Source organism: Aquarana catesbeiana, linkage group LG12, assembly GCF_042186555.1.
Source record: "Aquarana catesbeiana isolate 2022-GZ linkage group LG12, ASM4218655v1, whole genome shotgun sequence".
Lineage (NCBI taxonomy): Eukaryota > Metazoa > Chordata > Amphibia > Anura > Ranidae > Aquarana > Aquarana catesbeiana.
The window spans coordinates 25,921,734-25,948,483 of record NC_133335.1 but is presented as its reverse complement, the minus strand read 5'-3'; the positions used below and the strand labels follow the sequence as shown (position 1 = coordinate 25,948,483).

At 44.0% G+C, this 26,750-nt stretch overlaps 1 protein-coding gene across 1 annotated transcript in view; it reads right to left on the bottom strand.

Annotated features, from left to right (window-relative positions):
• Positions 1–26,750, bottom strand: part of CHRNA4 (cholinergic receptor nicotinic alpha 4 subunit) — a 50,169-nt gene that overhangs the window by 2,247 nt on the left and 21,172 nt on the right. Inside the window, exon 4 of the mRNA XM_073607446.1 lies at positions 1,649–3,029. Coding sequence (XP_073463547.1) covers positions 1,649–3,029 — 1,381 coding nt within the window. The remainder of the gene's footprint in view (positions 1–1,648; positions 3,030–26,750) is intronic.

Sequence of the window (26,750 nt, the reverse complement as noted above, 5' to 3'; positions counted from 1 at the left end):
GCAGTGGTTGGTGTCAGTAGGGCACTGGATGGTGTCAGTAGGGCACTGGATGGTGTTAGTAGAGCAGTGATTGGTGTCAGTAGGGCAGTGGATGGTGCCAGTAGAGCAGTGGATGGTGCCAGTAGAGCAGTGGATGGTGCCAGTAAGGCAGTGAATGGTGCCAGTAAGGCAGTGGATGGTGCCAGTAGAGCAGTGGATGGTGCCGGTAGGGCAGTGGATGGTGTTAGTAGAGCAGTGATTGGTGTCAGTAGGGCACTGGATGGTGTTAGTAGAGCAGTGATTGGTGTCAGTAGGGCACTGGATGGTGTTAGTAGAGCAGTGATTGGTGTCAGTAGGGCAGTGGATAGTGTCAGTAGCAGGGGGAATCTGCGCCGCAAGGGATGATTAGGGTGTGCTCAGTCACACCCTATACACATGCCTATGCGTTAAAGAGATTCTGTCTTTTTGCTCATTCAGGGCTCATTCAGTCTCTGGAATGCCCACCTTTACCATACTCCTCCCCCTCTCTGTTGTTCTGGGGTCAGAGCCCTCACAGAAGACTTTTGGTTTAGGGGGCCATGTGACCTCCGCCCAGGATGCAGTGCCAGGGTCTGAGAGGCCAATCTCCAGACCCAAACACTTTTCTGAGCCAAGGATGTCTAAAACCCTCTTGCTTACAACAGAGTAGCGAGGTAGCCTGATGAAGGTGAGTGTCAAGGGTCCTTTAAGAGACCTGGTTACTTTGCATTTACTTTGTGTGACAGGGTCTCTTTAAGGAAGAAAATCAGGGGGTGCCATTGAGCTGTTGCTCTTTGTTTGCCAGCTGCCTTATATCAGCGGTGCAGAATGGCAAACTGGAAAAAAAAAACAGCGGACAATCAAAGCAGTTTGGAAGCTACAGAAGAAGGCAGATAACGGCCACTTGAGATGGAAATAGACTAAATGATTGCAGGCTGGGCGCTCGCTCTCTCACGCTGTGAGCACTCCGCCGACAACGGACCTCCGTTTAAAGTTATCAGACAGCACAGCTTGCACCTGCCGCATAATTAACAGATGTGAATCGTCAGAGCCAGTGAGCAGAGGCAAGGTCAGGAGTTTCCAGCAAGGAGACACAATGAGGTCCTGTATACACCCTCACATTGAGTGCATGAAAAGGGTGCACGTGTACGAGCTATAATCTGAAATAATAAAAACCGAAACTTTAATCCAGCTATTAAGAAAACAAGGAAACAAGTTCATGTAATTCTTTGCATCCGCAGTAGTCACTGACAAGGCACTATGCTGGCATCTTAACGTGTTTCCAGCAGTGGGGACTGCTGGACAGGGATGGCCATTGAGTAGGAAGGAGAGCCTGATAGAACATCATCAAAGAATCATTTATTTTAATGATTCCATGTGACAACTGACTAAAAGGGAAATTTTGTCGTAATTCCTGTTGCATCTACAGGTCACAAGAAGTGAAATCTCCCCAACTGGACAAAGATGGCAAACAATAAACTGGGGTTTTAACACTCTACTACTCAATCCAAGGCTAACAAAAGAAGGTTTGGGCTATACATACACATACATTTCATCTAGTTGGGAGTTAAGATCTACTTGTAGGTTTCTGGACCTGGAAGTCTATAGGGGTCCCTTTGCCCATTAAAAAACTTGTATATTAGGTACTTACAGAGAAGTCAGCATCCTCTGCTCTCAGGTGGTCTGCGATATAATGGACTCCCTCAATGGCCAACTTCAGGGATGGAGACATCAGCAGCACATGCTGCTCTTTGGTACTGACTGTTTTGGTAACTTGACTGGTGCCACTTGGCTTCTCCTGGCTTTTGGGTTTGCATTTACACTGAGAATTTGGAGTCTGCTGTGCTTCTTGCACGTGGCAACTCTGAGATTGAGGAGAAGTGCTGGACTGACCATTGGTCTGGGAGGAATCTTCATGAAGGTAGCAATACTGTATGCTCCTGGAGCGGCAACGAATTGTAGCCTCATTGGTTTCCTTGGGCGTGTACATCTGTTGTACGCTTACAGAGCGAACCTTGGGCATCAGATTGGTCTGGGGCTCTCCCAGAAAATGAGTTTGGTTTGGAGGACGAGGGCAACTGCTCAGAGTCGATTCCTCGCAGAGTAGTGAATATTGCCCAGAGGGGGACTTACAGATCACTTGTTGAGAGTTGGCCGTTTGCTCCAGCTGATGGCAACAGGAAGATGAGGGAGATGCCCTCTGGCTGGTGGGGCTGGCTGAAGATGAACTTGGGCAGGCTGGCTCAATCTCTGTCTCAGACCAAAGTCTAGGTGGAGAACTAAGTGGTCCAGCATGCAAGGACTCAATCAGTTTCTTGCAGTTGTCCTTCGCAGGCCTCTTCATGAACAAAACCCTGGGCACCACATCCAAAAATATTCTGCGCACCCAAGCCGGCATGGTGTGTGTACGAGGGGAACGATGGTGAACATTCAATACAAATACCGTGATGATGATGGAGAGGGTGACAAAGATCATGGTGAAGAGCAGGTATTCCCCAATCAAAGGGATGACTAAAGATGTGGATGGAATGATCTCGGTAATGAGGAGGAGAAAGACAGTTAGAGAAAGCAGGACAGATATACATAGCGTGATCTTCTCTCCACATTCTGAGGGCAAGTAGAAGACCAACACGGTCAAGCAGGAGATAAGAAGGCAGGGAATGATAAGGTTAATGGTATAAAATAAAGGAAGTCTACGGATGATAAAGGAATATGTGATGTCCGAGTAGATTTCAGTGCAACACTCATATTTCTTGATGTTGTAATTGCCAACAGCGTTGACGATGACCCACTCGCCGCTCTCCCAGTAGTCAAGTTGGTCGACATGGTTGTGCATGCTGATCAGATCGATCTTGGCTCTGTCATAAGTCCACGAGCCAAATTTCATGGTGCAGTTCTGCTGGTCGAAGGGGAAAAAGGTGACGTCAATGCTGCAGGAGCTCTTGTAAATGGCTGGGGGTGTCCACTTTATCCGTCCATCATAGAAGAGGTGGGCTTTGGTCAAGTGGGTCACTGCAAAGTCCCCGTCAGCACTTTAAAAATACAAAAACAAAACAAAAAAATTAAGATTTGTCCTTGACTACATCTTATTGCATAGTCATGTTTCTCTGGCACACTGCAAAGTCTTTAATCAGAACACTTAAAATACATTTTGTATAATGACCTGGAATGGGCCTTGGCTCAAGCGGGCGGGTAATGGATTCTGTGACTCAGTTTAATTTCATTTCTTTTTTCTATATTTTGTCATTTTGGATTGCAGCTCAATAACAATTTATTTTCTTTGTTCAGGTTTCATCGGCTTTTCCCTCAAAATGTCACATCATACAATGAGGAGAAAAGATTTGCCAAGTTGCTCAAGGTATAATTTATTCCCGTCTTAAAGTTAAGTTTTGCTGAAAAATATTCCACAGTGGGAAGGAGTATTTTAGGTTGTCACAACCCTTTTTTTAAGTGCATTTTAAAAAGGGGTGTCACAGACCCAACCGGTACAGGGGCTTTTGGAGGGGACTGCAGGCTAGCCTCTTGCCTACGGACTATGGGCACTGGCGTTTGAAGGGGCTCTATTCTTTGGGAGTTGTGTGCCCGGGGGACCTTTGGAGTAGTTTTACTTCAGATTGAAATCCATGTCTCCCTGAAACACACAGACTCTGAGAACAGGGATACAGATTTGGGGCATCTGTGTTTTGTTGGGGTATAGAATCAACAGCCCAAACCAGCATTGACTACTTCAACCACCTTCTAGACACAGAGACTCAAAGCAGAAGATTATAATCAGCTCAAAATAACCTGATGCTACCGCCAGGGGCCTCCTGCTGTTATGTGTAATCTGTTTATTAAGATGTTATGTGTTTACTGTTATAATGTGTACCTGTGTTCGCCTATCCTGTCTTGGTGTAAAGTGTCTTTCTCCCATTGTGTAATTTGCCCATTGTGTGCCTCCTAGGTGTAAATTCCCTTTGTTAATTGAATCACCTATAGTTTCTGTCGGTTTGCTAATCCTGATGTGATTAGCTTGGTGTCAGCTTTACCTTGTTACCTAACCATTGTGGGATGTTTACCCCAATGTGTAATATTTGTTTTTATGTGGTGACTACTTCTATTTGTGAAGTGTATAAAAACCTGTATTTCTGTTCAATAAAAGGATTCCTTTGATTTTTAGCTCAACATCTTGTCTGTGTATGATGTTTGGGGTAAATGGTGGGTATTAGCCATCTCTCTGCTGAAATGGTGTGGAAGGCAGGAGGCACTGTTTGGTGGAGGCACCCAAGTGGGTATTAAGACCCACCGCTTTTACCATAAAGCCGTTTTCCTTTGCATGCGTAGATGTAGCACCCCGATGTTAGGCAGGGTTGCTAGTAAATTTGCCAAGTGATAGTTGCCTTGGCCAATTGATAGGAGGGCAATTGATCTGACCCCAATTCTGGAATTGCTGCACTTCTCTCTTTTGCCACTAGATGGCCGGGTATCTGGTGGCTTTAGATAAGACAAGGGCATTGTAAGGACAGATTAGGAATGAATGGGGTGTCTCAGCCAATGGGCAGGGATTTTCTTAGGTCCCTTGACCTGCTGGGAGAGCCTATTTATTTGGGCAAGGTCAGATGATCAGGGTTCTGTGCCACCTGAACGGCTGTCTGGGAGGACATGTGTGTTGCCCCCGGGCTTCTAGGCCAGAGCCTGAGGCCTATCCTGGGGACATCTGGCTGCTAGGCTGTCAAAGGGCCTATCCAGAAGCAAGAGAGCAGCGTAGAGTTGGGATTGCGGCTTGCAGTCCAACCAGAAGTGATGGTTCTGCCGGCCAAAGAACCTGTCATGGTTGGAGGTAGAGGGGAAGCTATCGCCACTAAGGGACCATCTACCTTACTACCAGGGACCACTGTGAGTAGCTCAAGCAAGTACCAGAACAGTATTCTCACCAACCGGGGACTGTGAAGAATTGGGAAACTTCAGCAGCCCTTCCTTTCTTAAAATAAAACATAAACAATACCGCGCTAACATAAAAGTGTACTACTAATGATTAGTAGATTAAAGAAAGCTGCAGTCCTAGAGTGAGGCGTGCACACAAACATATAAAGAAAAATCAAAAAAGGACTGCGCTAAAACGCATACTGAACACCATACATGATTATGTGAATATAAAAAACAACAATCGATCAAATATTCAAAGGTAAATGAAAACCATGCAGTAAGAATAAATGAAAAATAAGGTGAACCAAAATAAGACACAAATGGTAATAATGAAATAGCCAAAATTATATCCAAGGGAATAGTGAAAATGTTCAAAGAAATTGAGTCACTAAAGCCGAAGCTAACAGAGGGTGATCAAACGGTTAAAATCACTCAGCACCCAGTGAGAAATCCTCCACCTTGTAGGATGTGTGCTTACCAGAACCTATTGGTTCCCATGACGACGTCCAATAGGACGAAACGTACGTCGGAAGGTAGACGCGCTGACGTCATCGTTTCCATTCCATTGAACGGGTGTATGCTAGCCGGCCGGCTGTTTCTGTGATTTTAACCAAGTATCTATGTAAGTGCTTTTACCATATTTTTAATAAAATACCAAACGGATTTACACTATGGAGGAAATTCCTTTTATTTCTGGGTTCCTTTGATATGCCGTCTGAGGTCCGGTCCTAGAGAGTTCCTGCCTATCCCCTTCGTGTGAGGAGGTCCTTAGAGCTGTGTCCCCCGTGTGGATATTCCAAGATAAGCCATTATCCAGCTTACCTCTGGTAAGCACACATCCTACAAGGTGGAGGATTTCTCACTGGGTGCTGAGTGATTTTAACCGTTTGATCACCCTCTGTTAGCTTCGGCTTTAGTGACTCAATTTCTTTGAACATTTTCACTATTCCCTTGGATATAATTTTGGCTATTTCATTATTACCATTTGTGTCTTATTTTGGTTCACCTTATTTTTCATTTATTCTTACTGCATGGTTTTCATTTACCTTTGAATATTTGATCGATTGTTGTTTTTTATATTCACATAATCATGTATGGTGTTCAGTATGCGTTTTAGCGCAGTCCTTTTTTGATCTTCCTTTCTTAAAGTTGGCCGCTCAGCTGTTGGCTAATTGCCAGCTCCTTTCTCTCCACAGTGACTCACCTGTTGATGATATACTGCTCCTCAGTCCTGCCTACTTAAGCCGTCCAGCCCAGATGATCTCTGCCTTCACCTTGGTCACATCTCTAGAGATGCTCTCCTGTGTTCCTGTTAAATACTCACTTGGCTGACATTTCTTCTGGCTCCAGATCCTGCTTGCTGTTCTACTACGCTCATCTCTGGCTTCCTGACGTTTTGGCAGGTCTGACTGTCCGTTTCGGTTCCTGAACTCTGGCTATATTTTGACTATGTTTACTCCGTTTACCTTTTTATTAAACAAGTGTGATTTAACTGTACTTCTGTCTCAGGCAGATTCATGGTTTCTGACACAGTGGAGGTGATGCTTGCAGAACAGTATTGTGTGTCAAGCCAGGGATAGAGCAGGCCAGTGGGGTGACACTTGAGAAGTATCTGTGAGTGTCAAGGTAGGGACTCAGCAAGGAGGCAAGGGTGACACTTGAGGAAGATACTGAATGAGAAGATTGGAAGAGCTCAGGTGATCCAGTGGCAGTGGATCAGCAAGTCTAGCGAAAGACTAGGAGCTCGGTTGAGTGAAGATCTACAATAGGAGATTGTAGAAGAAGTGAGCATGTTCATTACAACCTTTGTTAGAAACTGTTTTGAGATTGTTGCCATAGGAGACAGCAGTCCTAACCTTGCAGATGTGGTGTCTTGATGGATGCCTTTCCCTGCATGGCTGTCTACCTATAGAAGTCTAGGAGTCTGCTAAATTAACACTGCAACTACTAAAAGGGTGTCCTGGCCCTAAACATCTCTCCCACAGTTCTGTTTAAGAGACAATAAATCTCTTTGCATTCAAGAAATGTATGGAGCCCATTAATCTACCTTGCATTGCACCCACCATGCCTCGTAACCCACTCTACAGAGAAGGGTGTCGGCTGTCCCTGACACTGGAGGTCACAATTAGGCCTGGAGAGGCCCGAGACTTGGATACATATGTTTCCATGGAAACTTTAGGCGTTTAGGTTTCAACTAGTTAGGTGGTACAACAGGGATGGACAACCAATTATGGAATTCCATAGCCAGTTGATCCTATCTGGGAGCCATCAGGATTTTTTTTTTTTTGGGAGCCAAGCACCTTTGACAACACCCAGAGAAGACCTCAGAAGTTAGGTATCAGCTGTAATTTTGAAGGAACATTGGCTACCTGGCTCTTGGGATTTGTCCAGCCCTGTCTTACTACTCTAAGATGCTGAAGAGTGTAAAGAACATACTTCAGAGGAAAACCTGGAAGAATTAGACCCAAATGTATTCCTCCAGCAGGACAATGATCCCAAATATACAACCAAAGTCATAGAGAATTATCATAAGAAGAACAAGACAGCATGAAAGAGATGGTATAGTCCCCACAGAACCCATCAACATCATTGAGTCATGAAGAGAGAGAAGCAACTGAGACAACCCTCTGCTTTATGCTGTCCATAGTCTCTCTAACAACCTCTTGTATCATGTCTGCAGTCTCTAACCATCTCTTGTATTATGCCTGCAGTCTCTCACCATCGCTTTTATCCTGTCCACAATCTCTAACCGCTCCATGTATTATACCTACAGTCTCTGACAATCTCCTGTATCCTTGTCCACAGTCTCTGACCATATTTTGTATTCTATCCCATATTCTTTGATAATATCCTGTTGTGTGTCTAATATGTGTGGCCCTTTAGTGATGTCGTTGGCTACACCTGAAGTCCCCCATATCAAGAAAGTTGGCCACCACTGAGTTATACAAATGTGACTGAACTTTATTGTAAATTCTAACCCAGTTCTGGTTGGTAGGTAGACCAATCCCATCCCTAAATCTTTGAAAACGAGCGCCAAGCTTGAGTTTCGGCTAACCATACATTTGGGTGATAAATATTACAACATAGGGTCCTTGGGCTTACCATTTCATATAGATAACTCACCAAAGATTTAACTCCCTAAGCACAGTAAACCTAAACACACTGCCAGGCATGTACCAGGCTGGCTGTAATTTGATCACCAGCTCTGTGCAGACCTTTGAGAAAGGCTCAGAGCAATAGAGGGATGCAAATTTTGCAAATGTCCAACAGAAGACTGGTGCTATGGGGTGGAGGGAAAAAAATAGAATTTTTAGCCATCATTATAAAAATAAAAACTGTCTGCAGACACAGAAAAGTCAATTTTAATAGCAGTAAATCGTGAGTGTATATTGTAGGTTATGCAACCTATGGCAAAAGTGGAGTTTTTTCCCCATGTTTATAATTACAGAAGAACCCTGCATGTATTGGGGGAAAGAGGAGGTGGAGGTGGCCAAGACGACCCAGCAACAAGATGCATCCTGGGAAATACGCATCAAGATCTCATTATAGCGGCTTCTAGACACCAAGCTTGTAATTTCCCAGCCCTTATCCTGAGCAGTGGCGGAGAATTTCAACACTTAGACGTTAAGCCTTGCAAATCCTCCAGTGTTGACTTATTAAATCCGTTTCTGTCTGGAAGGTTTAAAAGGCTCGCTAAGATGCTTACAACCGCCTCCCATTCAAAGGCAAGGAAGGCGCCATACAATGCCGGAATAGGAGGACTAGCTCTGAGCCCGTGCACCACAGTCTTGCTGTGTACCTTAAAGTGGAACTCTAGTATTGGACAGAGCATGGGAAGGGTTAGAACCTTGGTCAGGGGTAATTTCTTTTAATTTTCTGTCTGGCAAGAGGAATTTTCTGGTGAAATCCCTCACCAGAATACAGTGGCAAGAAAAAGCATGTGAACCCCTTGGGATTAACTGGCTTTCTGCAGTAATTTGCCATAAAATGTTATTCGATGCTCATCTGAGTCACAATAATAGACAAGCACAATGGGCTTAAGGTGATAATCCCAAATCCTAATTTCTCATGTCTTTATTGAACACTCCAATTAAACATTCACAATGCTGGAGGAAAAAGTAAGTGAACCCATAGACTAAATACCACAACAAAAGTTAACGGATGACAGATGTTTGCACACCTGGAGTCCAATTAATGACAAGAGTTTGGAGGTGTAGTTTAGCACTACTTTGATAAAAGACACTCAAATATTTTAAGAGTGCTGTTCATAAGAAGCATCAGCTGATGCAAACCATGCCTCGCAAAGAGGAGCTCTCTGAAGACATATGATCAAGAGTAGTTGATCTGCATAAAGCTGGAAAGGGATACAAATAAATATCAAGGTGTTTAGGCATCCATCAGTCAACAGTTAGACAAACTGACTATAAATGGAGAGACAGTTAAGTACTGTGGCTACTCTTGCTAGAAGTGGACGCCCAGTCAAGATGACTTCCAAGGAGCAAAACAGAATCCTCAATGAGGTAAACAATAACTTATGAGTAACAGCTAAAGACTCAGGCTGGGTTCACACTGATGCGGGTCACAGAGGACTGACGTGGACTGATGAAACAAAAGTTGAATTGTTTGGAAAAAATACTCGGCACTATGTATTCCACAAAAAGGGCACAACTTACCAACATCAAAACATCATCCCGACTCTCAAGTATGGTGGAGGAAACATTATGATTTGGGCATGCTTCACTGACTCAGGGCCTGGACCACTTGCCTTGCCATTATTGAGGGGAAGTTTACCAAAAAAAAATCAAGGTGGCTGTCTGCCAGCTGAAGCTTAGTGGAAGTTGGGTGGTGCAGCAGGACAATGACGCTAAGCATCAAAGTAAATCCACCACAGACTGGCTTCAGAAAAAAAAATTCACCTTTTGGAGTCCAGAACTTATCCACATAGAGATGCCGTAGAATGACCTCAAGAGAGTCGTTTACGCCAGACATCCTACAAAGGTCTCTGAGCTGAAGCAGTTTTGTAAAGAGGAATGGTCTAAAGTTCCTCCTGAACATTGTGCAGGTCTGATCCAGAGCTGATCTGATCCAAAAGCACTTGCTTGAAATCATTGCTGCCAAAGGAGGTTCAACCAGGAGGTAACTCTAAGGGTTCACTTACTTTTTCCTCTGTTGCTGTGAATGTTTAATGGGTGTGTTCAGTAAAGACAAGAGAAATTAGAATTGTTGTTATCAGCTAGAGCACATTGTGTGACTTAAGCCTGGTACACACTATCAGTTTTTTTTTTTTTTCAACCCAGTGAGCTGAATGAATAAAAAACAAAAAAACAAGGTGCTCGGGAGTAGCTGGCTGTACTAACGATGCAATTTTAGTACAGCTATTGTGTACTGACAGGGGAACTCCCCCCCCCGCCAGTACACACAGAGGACCACTCATAGCCATTGGCTGCCAATCGGCAGATGCTTTTCTGGCACACGTTAAACAGAAGCTGGACGTTTCTGTTGAAACAGCCGATACCACCTGATATTTGTGTGTACTCAGCTTTAAATGAGGATGAGATCACATTTTAAGGCAAATTCATGCAGAAAAACAGTTAATTTCAAGGGGTACACATCCTTTCTTTTTGCCACTGTCCACATTGGAAGACCCCCCACTCCACCTGCAATCAGTAATATTTTGGATTTCCCATCACTTTCTGTCCAGAGACAGTAATAATATCATGATGGGAAACATTATATCTAAAATAAAAAATGTTTCATCTGGAGCCATACTTTAACATTTTAGATTAAAATCATGGAAAACTACTTATTGTCTTGGTCAATTTGTAGAGAGAAGATTGCATGATGGAAACTTCTGATAATGGTCATTACTATCACATCAATTAGATGGACTACAAGTGATTGTATGGCCATTATGTGACATGTACAATTATAGAGCAATCATTAGGTATAAACCCAATTAATAAATAGAATCTTTAACTTGTTAACGTCCTTTCAAAGTCATTTTCCATGTTTTCTAATCTGCACCTTTCATCAAAAATAACCAAATCCATGGTGATCCTGCCATGAAGATCCATGTTCAGGAACTTCCTGTTATAGGGTGATGAGTCCGACATTCATTTGATGGGTTTTATCTACTTTAATGGATGGCCATCCCTAAAAAGAGCATTTGATACACACGGCAGGCAATTAGATACAGACAGCAGGCAATGAACTATATCGAACAAAGGGTTCTTATTTGAATTATTACTATTGAATCGTATGGTCACTATGGTCAGAACCATGTTGAATGATGATCTTTTGTACCCAGAGATCCTATTCTCCGATAAACCTTCCAAAATTGGCATCTTTTAACTGCCAGTTACTAGGCATTAATATCATTACAAGGAATTCCACATTATGTCAAACATCATAATATCTAGCCTCATTGAAGTAAGGCACATATGTTGTCCTTCACAAGAGACTGGATTACAGCTCAATTGTTAGGTTTACAGAAATAAAAGGATCTTTATTGATCCTGAATTCTCGGGAGAGATCGGAGATCACACACCGATAAATCCTTATAATCCACGTAAAGACAGGGAAAGAAGAAGGTTTGCCTTTTCTTTTAGAAGCAACCCCCGCCAGTGATAGAACAAGAGGAATTCCTAAAAAACTTTGCTTGTATCTAAAACGGTCAGCATCACTCAATTATTTTAGAAATGATTTGTCAAGTCTTCCTTCTTCTTTCTCCAAACACCTGGAAGGCTCCCAGGGGAAAGACGTTGTACACATCCAATATTACCTTTTATGTGTCAGTGGTGCTTTGGTAATGATGATGTTAAACCATCGACAATGGTCTCAACATTAGTAGGTCATCAGCAAAGATCACAGATAGGAAAGGTCCTGTTCGTGTAGGATGAGCTACCTGGACACCCAAAAGCAGAATGCACCCAAAGTCCTCATTTATGACTAGGGATGAGCAAAAAATTTAGATGTAATTTTGGCAAAATTGGTCATTAGGGGAAAATACATTGCATTAGAACAGGGTTCCTCAACCAGGGTTAAATGGAACTCCAGGGTTCCTCCAGAGATGGCTAGGGGTTGCTTGAGCAATTAGCAATTTCTGCTTCTCAGATAAGTTCCCACTAACACCACTGATCTTTTAGCTATCTGTAAGAGGGTAATTCTTCCCAATGACAACAAGTGTAAGGAGCATTCTTCCCACTGACCATTACACCAATGTATCATGTGTTGTAGGTATAGTAACTTTTAGCATGGCTTCCCTGAGCCTGGAAAGTTATTTCAAGGGTTCCTCTGTGTTGAAAAAAGTTGAGAAAGGCTGCATTAAAAAGGTGAACTTTTTTTGGTGGTTTATGAGGATGCCATGGACTTTATATGGGCACCTGAAAGTTATGGAACATAATCATGGCTGAACTCAGCGTGAGAAAATATGCTACCCAATGTATTATCATTTACCCCATTTCCTCTGAGTCCAGGTGGCCATAGACCTACCCAGAACTGGGAAAAGGGGTGACTGCCCTGAGTGCAATGGTTTACAGTAGAGGTGGGGGTGCCTTCCTTCTGTTACAAGGTTGACAGAAGTAGTGATAGTGCCCAGCGAGTGACCGCTGGGTGTAGGATCTCCTAAGCTTGCACATCATGAATGGGGTGGGGGGCACACTTTGGCATCTTTGGCCTGGGTGCTGGGTGACCTTGTCCCGGGACTGGACCTACCCCCTGGGGGGACCTCAATGTTCAGCTCAGAGTATTTCAGCACAGAACGGCCCTTGTATTTGTGCCATTCTGTGCTGCAGTAAGTGCAACCCACCAGCAGCTGAGTAGAGAAAGGACACCTGACGTTACTGGGCCAGCAAAAAGAATCTTGGAACAAGGAAAGAACCATCAATGTTTGGTTTGGATAGGAAGATGGTCTCCACCTTTGCACCATCTATCTCAGTAAACCAGCTGGTAAGACACAAAAATAATTATCCTGAGAGAATTACAATATACATACTGGGATCTGATTTTCCATCACCAACCTCCTAGCTAGGGAAACAGGAAAGTAAAAAATAAAAAAAAAAGTCAGAAAACTGGAATAAAATGCTTAAAGCTGAAAACCATCAAAAACAGATAAAATGATTAGTCCATTAAAAGATCAAATAATAAAACCAGCCTTTGTTGCAATATTCACCTGCAATCCAGAGACTTCCTGTGCTTTTTTTCTGCCACTAGATGTCCTTAGTCCAATGGGCAGTATTACTCAACTCACTTGGACCCGCCTCCAGCCTGTGATTGGAACGTGACAGAAGAGGCAGCACAGTGATGAGCTTCTCTCTCTGTCACTCTGCCCTCCCTTCCTATCAGCGTGCTTCTTTTCAGCACAACACATTAACCGATTGGCTCCTTGTGCTGCTTCTTCCTCTCACACTACAGCCATTGGACTGCAAGACGCTGATACCAGATCACATTCAGGTACTTTTGATGTATTAATGAATACAAAGCTGCAAGAGTTTGTGTCTTTAACCAGTTGCCTTCTGTAAAGTGCTGCCAATCTGTGCCCACCAATGTCTCCTTATCAATGTCACCTATACAGTAAGTGTCAGCCTATAGACATGTGCATGACAAAAAAATGTGTTTTGTTTCATTTTGATTGGTTAAATCTAGTTATTTTGTTTTGTTAAATTCGGTAGATCCGTTCAATTCATATTTGGGATTCGTATTTGGAATTCATTTTATCTTTTTTTAGAATTTTCTTCGAATTTACTGATTTCTTTCGATTCAAAACATTCGAATCCATTAAGTTTCAATCGGTCTAATCGAAAACTTTTTTTTTTTTTTTTTTATTCGAATGCGGCAAAGTGAACAAAACAAAAGAAGAATCGACATCAAATGATTGCAATGACTTTTTATATCATCTTTGGATTAACAAAAACAGCATTATCTCAAAATGGTACTCTAATAACACACACAGTCTTTGATTTCAGAAATATTTTTACAGTTAGAATTTGACTGGAGTTCGATGTAAAATTCAATTTGAATTTCAATTTGAAATTCGGACAAATTTTGTTATTTGGAGCATTCGGTGAACTTCGTTTATACCGTAGTTCGGGTATTTGAATATATCTGAATAACGGAAAATTTGTCCGAATATTTATTCGGAACGAAACGAACCGCACATGTCTAGCCGCCTACCAGTGCCCATCAGTCCAGCCTACCAGTGCCCATCAGTACCGCCTATCAGTGCCCATCAGTGCCACCTACCAGTGCCCATCAGTACCGCCTATCAGTGCCCATCAGTGCCACCTACCAGTGCCCATCAGTCCAGCCTACCAGTGCCCATCAGTACCGCCTATCAGTGCCCATCAGTGCCACCTACCAGTGCCCATCAGTACCGCCTATCAGTGCCCATCAGTGTCGCCTACCAGTGCCACCTACCAGTGCCGATCAGTACTGCCTATCAGTGCCGCCTACCAGTGCTGCCTACCAGTGCCCATCAGTACCGCCTATCAGTGCTCATCAGTACCACCTATCAGTGCCCATCAGTCCCACCTATCAGTCCAGCCTACCAGTGCTCATCAGTGCCGCCTACCAGTGCCTATTAGTACCACCTATCAGTGCCCAGTGTCACCTACCAGTGCCACCTACCATTGCCCATCAGTACTGCCTATCAGTGCTGCCTATCAGTGCCCATCAGTGTCACCTAGCAGTCCAGCCTACCAGTGCATATCAGTGCCCAGTGTCACCCACCAGTGCCACCTACCAATGCCCATCAGTACCGCCTATCAGTGCCCATCAGTGTCGCCTACCAGTGCCCAGTGTCACCCACCAGTGGCCATCAGTGCCACCTACCAATGCCCATCAGTACCGCCTATGAGTGCCCATCAGTGTCGCCTACCAGTGCCCATCAGTACCTCCTATCAGTGCCGCCTACCAGTGCCCATCAGTGAAGGAGAAAATTTACCTGTCTGCAAAATTTTATAACACATTATGAAAAAGCTTCTTTTTTTCAAAATTTTCTGTGTTTAATCGTTTATTTAGCAAAAAATTAAAACCCCAGTGGTGATTAAATACCACCAAAAGAAAGCTGTATTTGTGTGAAAAAAATGATAAAAATGTCATATGAGTACAGTGTAGCATGACCGCGCAATTGTCATTCAAAATGTGACGGCGCTGAAAGCTGCAAATTGGCCTGGGCAGGAAGGGGGTATAAGTGCCCGGTGGGCAAGTGGGTGGGTAATATCTGCCTGGTGTTCATCTTTAAATTATTCTTCGATGTTGGAAGGTTGGCAGAGATGGAAGGGTTGATTGTGGGAGGAGGTAGGTATGAGATCCCGATCGTCTTGATTGTCACCTGCTTCTACCGCACCGAATATATATACATTTGGTCTTTATAACCTCTCCTTCCCGCGTACCCTGCCAATTGATTGGCGCCCCATAAAATATTAATAATACGCTGCTATTTACGGCGCCGGGCTCCGGTTTGTTTTCACCCCCTCGGCTCCATACAAATATCCATCTCTCCGTTCTCTGTGTAAGACAGTTTGACATCCAACCCCCTCGACAGTGCCGGCACCCGGTGCTTTGAGCGAAATGAAAAAAAGTGACACACCGCTCAGCTCGGCGGCTGCTGTCACCGCCACCGTTACCTCCCCTCCTCCGCATTTCCAGGTAATGATAGCGCAATGTGACCCCCACGAGCGGCTGTGATAGTGCTGAGCCCACTCCGCTCAAAGAGCAACTGTCATTTTTATTTTAAATATGTCAGTTTTGTCTAAAGGAGGCTGTGATCTCCCACCCCTGTAGGGCGTAGTGCCTTTAATGGAAGGATAGGTGTCGCGGCCCTGCCTCCTGCTTGCTCCAGAAGCTACTAGTTAATATTACTACCCTGGTGATGTCCTTGAAGATAATGTAAGTGCTCCGTGTTACACGAGTACATAGGCATGCACACAGGACCGGTGCTACCACTAGGCAAACCAAAACCAGCGCCCATTGATGGGCGCTGGTAGGCTGCACTAATGGGGGCTGGTAGGCTGCATTTGATGGGCGCTGGTAGGCTGCATTTGATGGGCGCTTCATTTAAAAGGTGGGATGTACATGGGCAGGGCAAAGGGGTGGGGTCAGGGGTGGAGCCAAGGGTGGGCGGCAAAATGAGGTTTCACCTAGGGTGTCAAAAATCCTTGCACCAGCCCTGCATGCACAGGGGGGTGTGCTGGGTGTGCCTGGGCACACCCTAAACATCCTATGTGGTGCAGATTCCCCCTGCTGTCTGGGCCACTGTGTCATTTACTGGCCCCCTCATTTTCTGAATGAACACAGTGAGTGATCGGTACCAATCACTTGCTGTGTTCATACATAACTGAACCATAGTAAACTGTGTTATATGCATACCTCCCAACATGTTGAGATGGGAATGAGGGACACCTACTAGCAAATCTATGTAGGCATAGGACACACCCCTTGCCACACCCCCTTAAGGGGGTATTAACAAAAAAAAAGTTAGTTAAATCCACAAGTGCTTTTTTTTACCACTACTATTCCTTTATATTTGATTTTAAAATGTACAAATGCAGCAATTTAGAAATCGGATGAAAGGTTTAGCTCTGGGAAACACTTTTTGAAAGATAAAAAGTGCATTTTATATACAACTATATAGATCAGACCAAAATGAGGGCCAAATGAGAAAGACAGGGACAGAGGGACGTTGCTCCAAATCAGGAACAGTTGGGAGCTATGTATATACAGTGCCAGGACAAGAAAATCCAGTGCCCAGGGCAAAGATGTCAAATTGCCTCCCCCTTCCCTTCATTATGTGCAAGCTTATAAGGAGGAGGGAGAGAGCACAGCCTGCACCTCCTCCCAGCTCTCTCCCTTCCTCCTGGCCACTTCCAGCGCTGGGCTGACAGAAGTAGTGATGCCGCTGTCACTACTCCTGTCAGCCTTATAATAGAAGGAACTTGCGGTGCACCCGTCTCTACAATACACGCTGTGCCCAGGGCAGCCGTCCTTTCTGCCCACCCTTTGTCCCAGCCCTGGTTATATATACACACACACACACACATCGATGTGTGTTTGAGCTTTGGGGTGCACACCCTAATTCAATAGGCTCCGCACACCTATGCATGAGTAGCATCTTCTTTGTGTAGAGCAGGCTGCTAGATAAATTTGGTTTGGTTCCCCTCAAATCTCTGGCAACCACTTCAGCCCCGGAAGATTTGGCTGCTCAATGACCAGGCTATTTTCTGCGATTCGGCACTGCGTCGCTTTAACTGACAATTGCGCGGTCGTGCGACGTTGTACCCAAACAAAATTGACGTCCTTTTTTTCTCACAAATAGAGCTTTCTTTTGGTGGCATTTGATCACTTCTGCGGTTTTTATTTTTTGAGCTATAAACAAAAAAATAGCGACAATTTAGTAAAAAACACAATATTTTGTACTTTTTGCTATAATAAATATTCCCATTTTTTTTAACAAAAGCTAATTTTTTCCTCAGTTTAGGCCGATATGTTTTCTTCTACATATTTTTGGTAATAAAAATCACAATAAGCGTATATTGATTGGTTTGCGCAAAAGTTACAGCGTCTACAAAATAGGGGAAAGATTTATGGCATTTTTATTATTATTTTTTTTACTAGTAATGGCGGCGATCTGCGATTTTTATCGGGACTTTGACATTATGGCGGACACATCGGACACTTTTGACACATTTTTGGGACCATTGTCATTTTTACAGTGATAAAAATGCACAGATTACTGTGTAAATGTCACAGGCAAGCAAGGGATTACCACTAGTGGGCGCCCAAGGGGTTAACTGTGTTCCCTATGTGTATGTTCTAACTGTAGGGGGAGGGGACTGACTAGAGGAGATGACAGATCATTGTTCCTAGCTAGTAGGAACACACAATCTGTCTCTCCTCTCCTTGTAGAACAGGGTTTTGTGTGTTTACACACGTGTCCCTGTTCTGGCTCTCGTGCCTGCGATCGCGCGTGGCCGGCGGTCATCGCGACTGCCGGCCACGCGCATCGGCAACCCCTGCAGTGCAGCAGGCACACGCCTGCTATCCCCGCTTGAAGGGCCGACGTACAGCTACGACGGTTTGCAGGAACGTGCGGACCTGCTGCAGTATAATGACGGCGGCTGGCCAGCAGGCGTGTTATCAGTAGAGCAGGGATTGATTATCTTAGGCTGCTCAGTGTTTCACAGGCTGCTGTCTGTTACTTCCCCCCTGTATTATAGAGGGTTCTAGAAGACAGGGGGAAGTAGAACAGAACAGGCAGCCTGAATATTTATGGGACGCCAGTCAATCCCTGTGGAGATGTGCCCAGAAGGTGGTGAGAGAGCCCATAAATAGTCTGAACTGAGCAGCCTGTGCAGTGTTCCTGGGTCCAGTCCTGCTGGAGGAGACCCCTGTGAGGGGGCTCTGCCTTTCCTGATGCCTGGATCCTAAAGGAAGACTCGAGGAAGACACGAAGGCCCCAGCTAGGCTTAGCTGGGAAGCATATTTGCAGATCCATGCCTGGGATCACGTTGGGTCTGGAGAAGTGGTGGTGTGAGTCTACATCTCCCTCACTAGGAAGAGCCTGGTGGATATTGTCAGGAGACAACCGATGATCCTGTGGCTGGGTAAGTAGATGACCCCAGTGCTGAAAGAAAGTGACTGTATGTAGCTTTTAACTCTGGAAGGAGTAAAGGTCACCAACAGCCTAGAGATCCTGTGGGACATTCAGTGTGTGAAGTACAGCCAGAAATTCCTCAAATCCTCAAGTTACCCAGTTCCACGGTTTTCAGGGTATTCCAGGGTATTCCACGCTCTAGACATGTACACTGCCGAAAAATTAGTTTGTTTTCATTTTATTATGTTTTTTTTTTTTCGTTTTTCGGGTCATTCATTATGATCGCAATTCATAAATTCGAAAATTCGTAAATCCAAAAATTCGAATATAAGAAAAGAAAATCTGAAATTTCAAAAGAATAACTAACTAATAAATTATAGGTATTGGAATTTCCTTTCAAATCTGCCTGCTAGTGAACGTAACGAATACGAATTTATCTGAAATATTATTTATCTGTTACGTTCACTATCAGCCAAATTTGAAAGGAAATTCTAATGCTGACAAGGCGGCACCAATGAGGTGGCACTGACAATGGACACTGAAAGGCTGCACTGATGGATACTTATGGGTGGCACTTATAGGCGGCACTGATGGGCAAAGATACGTGGCACTGATAGATGGCATTGATAGGCATCACTGGCAGGCACTGGGGATGGGCACTGATTGGCAGCTGCCTGGGCACTGATTGGCATTTCCCTGGTGGTCTAGGGTGGCATACCTGGTGGCCCAGTGTGGTGGCAATCCCTGGTGGTCCTGGGTGGGCATCCGAGGGGGGGCTGCGCTGATAAACAATCAGCACAGACTCCCCCCCCCCCCGTTAGGAGGAGAGCAGCCAATCGGCTCTCCTCTACTCGCGTCTGTCAGACTGACACACCACACCATCGATCGCCAGGATGTGCGCCCTCACGGGCGCGCGAGAGCGTTCGTTCTGGAGGGCAATCATATGACGTCCACCCAGAACGAGAGCCGCGCCACCCAGCCTGACCCAACGCATTTTCATGCTACTTTGAAGAAGTAAGGTTAGGCATGCAAAATGATCACTGATATTGTGATTTTATATCTGTGCCTTATAGAGTGAAGGTGTATCTATAAAACTATGCACACTATAGAGCGCCATTCTCATTTTTCACCTTTTACCATTAAGGTTGCATTCACACCTGCAAAAATTAGCGTTTTGCTGCCCGTGATGGAAACACACTGCCATTGCGGGTCACACTTGCGATGCTATTAGAAATATAACCCGTTTTCCAAAATTATAATTTTCGAATAGAATAAATTTGAATAGAATAGAAAAGAATATAATATAATAGAAAAGAATAGAATAGAAAATAAAAGAATGGAATAGAAAAAAACAATAGAATATAATAGAAAGAATATAACCATCTACTGAAATTCAAATTTCAAATAGAATAAATTTGAATAGAATAGAATCGAAAAGGATAGAATAGGGGGAAAAAAAAGAATAGATTAGAATAAAATGGAAAGAATATAACCTTCTTCCGAAATTCAAATAGAATACATTCACATTTGAATAGAATTGAAAAGAATAGATTAGAAAAGAAAATAAAAGAATAGAATTGACATAACAATAGAAAAGAATAGAAAATAATAGGATAGAATAGACAATAGAGAAAAATATAATAGAATAGAAAGAATATAAACAATATAACAGTTTTCCAAAATTTTGAAATTTTGAATAGAATAAATTCAATTTGAATAGAATAGAAAAGAATGTGATATAATATAATAGAAAAGAATAGAATAGAAAATAAAAGAATGGAATAGAAAAAACAATAGAATAGAAATACAAATCTGGAATAGAAAGAATATAACCATGTATTGAAATTCAAATTTCAAATAGAATAAATTTCAATTGGAGTACAATAGAAAAGAATAGAATAGGAAAAAAAGAATAGAATATAATAAAATGGAAAGAATATAACCTTCTTTCTGAAATTCAAATAGAATACAATCGAATTTGAATAGAATAAAAAAAGAATACATTAGAATAGAATAGAAAATAAAAGACTGGAATTGACTGGAATAGAAAAGAATAGAAAAAATAGCAATAGAATAGAATAGAATAGACAATAGAAAAGAATATGATAGAATAGAAAGAACATAAACAATATAACCGTTTTCCAAAATTCTAATTTTTGAAAAGAATAGAATAGAAAAGGATAGAATAGGGTAAAAAAAAGGATAGAATAAAATGGAAAGAATATAACCTTCTTCCGAAAATTCAAATAGAATACATTCAAATTTGAATAGAATAGGAAAGAATATAATATAAATAGAAAAGAACAGAAAATAATAGAATAGAATAGAAAAAACAATAGAATAGAATGGAATTTGAATAGCATTTGAGTCAAAATTCAGTCAAGGAACTCTCATAAACAAAACTCATTTTGAAAACGAATTAAACGTATTAAACAAATTTAACTAAAAAAATTTATGTAAACAACAAATCGAAACTAAAACTAAATTTTTTCGTTCTGCACATGTCTACAAGCATTTCCCCAGCCTCCTTTCTCCCAGCGATCACTCAGACTGCGCATTGTAACTTTGTATCAAGGTGAGAGGCTGCAGCAGCAGGGGGCTGATCTGTGTCAGGCATTTGTGAACACAGCCAGGAACAGCACAGGCACCAGGATTTACAAGATTGTGAAACTCTGACGCTCTTAAGTCTCATTTATAACAAAGACTCTAATTAAAGAAAAAAAAAAAAAAAGGAGTCTACGTGAAGGGAAAGCCTTTACAGCATTCTTTCTGATGACCAGTGACAGGTGCCCTTTATAGATGGGCACCCCAGGGACGGAATCGGAGGAGTATTCTGGAATACATGTAGTTGCTCTTTTCCAGGTCCCCCCTCCGGTTAGGTGACATGGTAAAAGCATTATGCCCACTTAGCGGAGAGCGTCCCGGGCTCCTGGCGGCTGCAGCTAAACATGCATTATGAGTCACTTCGGCATTCCGGGAAGAACTGGGTCATTCCGAGTGTCGTTCTCCGTACTCCTTTCTACTTAATGTAACGTTTTCCTCGTCCTGCTCTTTAAATTAACAACAGCTTGGTGCTGCTGGGGACGGTGATGCGTGACCTGTTTCGATTCACTAGACTTCAAAACGACTCCAAAAAAAAAAAAAAACGAGGGAGGGGCTGTGCGGAGCGTGCGCAGCACTCCGGAGAACAGACACTTTCATCATGGACCCCTCACACCTCGCTCTTTTTTTTTTAAATCTTTTTTGGCATAGAGTTTGCAGTTTTTTTTTTTTTTTTTTGCAGCTGGTCTTATACCACCAGAATTCCAAAAATATTCATTTCCATTCAATTATCTAAGAGGTAAACGGGACGATTCAACAAATCAATTTTCAAACAGTGCCAGCAAAAAAAATATAAAAAAAAAAATCAAAGGACAAGGATGGAAAATGTTTGTTTTGCAGACATCCTGCAGGAGATGGTCAGAGACTGTGCACAGAATACAAGAGGTGGAGAAATATCCAGGATTGGGGGTCATGTGACCTCCTCCCAGAATGCAGTGCTTGGGCTTGGAGAAGCAGGAAGTCACCAGCCCTGTGTAAGCTCTGACACCGTCCAATGAGGAGCTCACACAGGGAGGAACGAGGAACTGACCCACCTAGGAGTTCTGAATGGACAAAGTGTCATTGTTCATGCCAACAAATGTTCCCTCTTAAAAGGCGTAACAAAGTTACCAGCCTGCAATCCCCTCCCCCCATACCTGCATCACAAATTGAGCGCAAACTGCGTCCATAACTGCGTCTCAAATTGGGCTCCACTGCGCCAATACCCTTACCATGAACTGATCTCTCACTGTGCCAATAACCGTATCCTCAACTGATCTCCCACTGTGCCAATAACCGTATCATGAACTGATCTCCCACTGTGCCAATAACCGTATCATGAACTGATCTCCCACTGTGCCAATAACCGTATCATGAACTGATCTCCCACTGTGCCAATAACCGTATCATGAACTGATCTCCCACTGTGCCAATAACCGTATCATGAACTGATCTCCCACTGTGCCAATAACCGTATCCTCAACTGATCTCCCACTGTGCCAATAACCGTATCATGAACTGATCTCCCACTGTGCCAATAACCGTATCATGAACTGATCTCCCACTGTGCCAATAACCGTATCATGAACTGATCTCCCACTGTGCCAATAACTGTATCATCAACTGATCTCCCACTGTGCCAATAACCGTATCATGAACTGATCTCCCACTGTGCCAATAACCGTATCCTCAACTGATCTCTCACTGTGCCAATAACCGTATCATGAACTGATCTCCCACTGTGCCAATAACCGTATCATGAACTGATCTCCCACTGTGCCAATAACCGTATCATGAACTGATCTCCCACTGTGCCAATAACCGTATCATGAACTGATCTCCCACTGTGCCAATAACCGTATCCTCAACTGATCTCCCACTGTGCCAATAACCGTATCATGAACTGATCTCCCACTGGGCCAATAACCGTATCATGAACTGATCTCCCACTGTGCCAATAACCGTATCCTCAACTGATCTCTCACTGTGCCAATAACCGTATCATGAACTGATCTCCCACTGTGCCAATAACCGTATCATGAATTGATCACTCAATGTGCCAATAACCGTATAATGAACTGAGATTCCACTGTGCCAATAACCGTATCATCAACTGAGATCCCACTGTAGAGAAACTGGTCCCTCCACGTAGTCACTGAATGCCCACTTCTCTTCCTCTTCAGACAGGGAAATGAAGGGCATCGGCTCCCTCACGTTCCCTGTCCTTCCCTGGCCCCCACTTGACCCCCCCCCCCAGCAACGCTGCCAGGTTTCCCCCTCCCACTGGCTGCTGCGGAGGATCTGTCAGGATGGAGAGTGGGAAAGGAGCCAGTAAATGTGTAATTTACCAGCCCCTTCCTTGTCTTAATAATCAGTGATCAGTACCATTTGTTTTTTTTTATTCATTCATAGCTGGGGCATACTTAACTGTGTTTACTATGCCTCTGTTTATGAATGAACAGGAAGCCTCTGTACAGAGCTATTCCTGTTCATTCATTATGCGCAGCTGAGGCTCCAGAGAAAGGGACTGATGAGTCTGTCCTCAGTCCCTTTCTCCGTTTCAAAAGTAAGACATCAGGGGTCTGTTTAGACCCCTGATATTTCACCAACCCCCCCCCCCCCCAATATGGGTCCCAATAAATATCCAAAAAATTAAATTGTGAAAAATAAAATAAAACAACAATAAAAACAAACTACCAGTGGTGAAGCTACCAGGTTCTCAAAGGTCCCCCGTTTGACTGGGCTCTGGCATTCCGCCACCATGGGGAGACTCCAAGACGGCGGGAAGGTGACCGTAATAAAGAGGCGCCGATGGGAGTAAAGGGCCCTGGGATCAGTGGGAAGAGCCCCGATCGGGGTCCCTTCATGGTTTCTTGCACCGGGGCCCTGAACTTCCTTGTTATGCCTCTGCCTCCTGTGCTCGAGATCCCTCCCCTGTCAAAATTTTTCTCTTGTTATCAGGAAAACTTGTCAGAAGTGACTCGTGCTGATAGCGGAGGAAGGAAGCAGCAGACAGAAATGACACTTAGTGGTCTGGATTAAGACAAGTACACACTATAGAGGGATATGCTTTGTTCATATTTCATGTCTGAGCTTTACAACCTCTTTAACTGCATCACGAATCGAACTCCCGCTGCATCTTTAACTGCGTCACAAATCGAGCTTCCACTGCGCCAATAATGGCGGCACCAATCAAGCTCCCTCCGCATCCAGAACTGCGTCCATAACCGAGCTCCCAATCCGCCAAAAACTGCGTCACAAATCAAAATGAGAGAGCAATTAGAGATTCTTGATCACACATCTGGAAAAAAAAAAAAAAAAAAGAGACTTTGGTTGCACACAGAGCTCGCCGTTTTATCCACCTCTTGAAAGGTCTCTTTTGATAATCACAAGCAGTCTTTCATGATAAGTGTGAATTCCCCCGCCGACACTTATCGCAACAGCCGCTCGTTCTGGCGTTCCCCAAGCGTTCTTGGAAAATCGAAGCCTGCGTAATATTTGCTGCCGAAGCAAAAAAAAATTCTCCACCTCGTCAGCCCTCCGCCGCCTTAATTACAGAGGAATTTAAATGACTCCAGCAAAAAAAAAACAAAAAACTGCGCGATCCCAGCTCCTCCAGCACCTGCGAGCAAGGCCAGTTTATTCATTCAGGGGAAGAAATATTCGGAGCGTAACCTTCTGCAAAGGCAAAATCGCCTCGCAGGTTCAGCGGAGGTAATGGCGAGCGAGACTGTATTTGTCTTTTGTCTGGAACGTGTTCAGATTCCACACTACAACGCGCGAAAATACGCCGAATACGTCACACCTAAAAGGATGGGGATGGTATGCCAAATGTGGAGGCATAATCGGTCAAACACGAACATGTCGCATTTAAAAAAGCGAAGGGTAGAGAAGTTCTATAGACTGATGTGCTTATTACATAGGCAGGCTCCGTTTCCTACTCCCAGTTCATTTAAAGCCGATCTGTGCTACAGCGCAACTGACCTCATTGGTTTAAATTCCCAGAATTTTAGAGAATTAAAGATCAGCAAGTAATAGCAGCTGAGCTCACCATTTGCTCCAAATATTAGGTACCATTCACCCCAAATATTAGGTACCAGGTAACAATCTGTACACATGACCACTAAGCGTGAAACATGGCCCCTCTATAGGTCAAACCTGTGCTCAGAGACAGCTTCATACCCTCCCAAATAAGCATCCTGCATTTAAAGGGAACCTGTCAAGAGATGAAGGCTGCCATTGGCCAATGCCAATTGTCTGGACGTCATGTAGATGCTTCTGCTTTACCACTTTCTGAGCCACAGACCTGGAATAAGTAAAGCATCCTGGAAATCCAAGTTCTCTCTTCCTTCCTTCACTTTGCAGCATGCTTGTTTTGAGTCTTAGACCCAGAAGTACTGAAACTGGACATCAAGGTAACTGCGGAAGAAGCTCAATAATGACGGTCACCAAGTATGATGGCAGACTCCAAAACCACCCTCCCATAGAACCACAGTGGGGTTTCCATGCCCAGTAGCACTTCCTAGTGACGTGGGGGCTCAGGGCTTGGCTGACCTGCTAAGCCTACCCAGCCTCCTCAATGTAGGCTCTCTCTATCGGGGCAACCTGGAATGGGTTTGCCCAGAGGGATTGGCCAAAGCCTTGGAAAGAGGAAAGCTTGCCGGAGGGATGGCTTTCAATAGATTGCAGCAACGTAACTGCTCTGCTACACAAAAAAGCCTGACATAGAATCAGGTCGCCTACAAATGATTTAGCACTACTAAAGTACGATGCACTCTGGGAGAGAGGTGGTCTGCTTCCATCCACGCGGCGAGTAGCTGCCCCTGCGAAGTGGTGGGGGGGCTGGCTATCTCCGGCCAACCAGGGTTCCGCTGCACTGTGGTATCCTCACCTTTAGGGTCGTTTTTTTTTAACCTTCGATGTCGGCTCTCCCCATCAGGTGCGACCTGGAATGGGTTCACCTAAGGGAGCGGCCCAAGCCTTGGAAAGACGAAAGCTTGGCCACGGAATGTCTTTCAAAAGATTGCAACGAGGTAGCTGCTCTGCCATGCAAAAAAGCCTGACCCAGAATCAGGTCGCCTATGAATGATTTAGCACCGAGTTCCAAACGAACACAGGATGCGCTCTGGGAGAGAGGCGGCTCGCTTCCGTGCTCTGGTCACAAGGCGAATGGCTGCTCCTGGGAAGGGGTGGGGGCAGCTATCTCAGGCCAACAAGAGTTCAGCAGCACTGCGGTATCATCACCTTAAGGGGTAATTCTGACAATGCCAGTTATTCTTTACCAAAGCATGGATTAAGTATGCCCCCCCGGCATTAGTACCCTATAGGGAAGTAAAAGCCTTCCTTATGCACTATCCTGCCTTGGACCAGTTCATGGAACAAATTGGCCCACTTATGTCCCGGGAACATCAGCCCCACTTGCCCCGGGTAGCTCTACGGTGCAACCACCGACTTCAAGAACACACCCTTTTCTAACCTTCCCATTGGATGGTTATTCACCCATCACTCCAATGGATGAACAGCATGGCGTGGAGAGGTGGGAGGGGCCAGACTCAAGAGTGATCTCAGAGTAGTCAGAATTCAATAACCCTCATGGATGCCTCATATGCTTCTAACTATAGGCAGAAATACTTTTTTTTTCATTAACATTTGCAGATAAGATCATTTACATAACCTA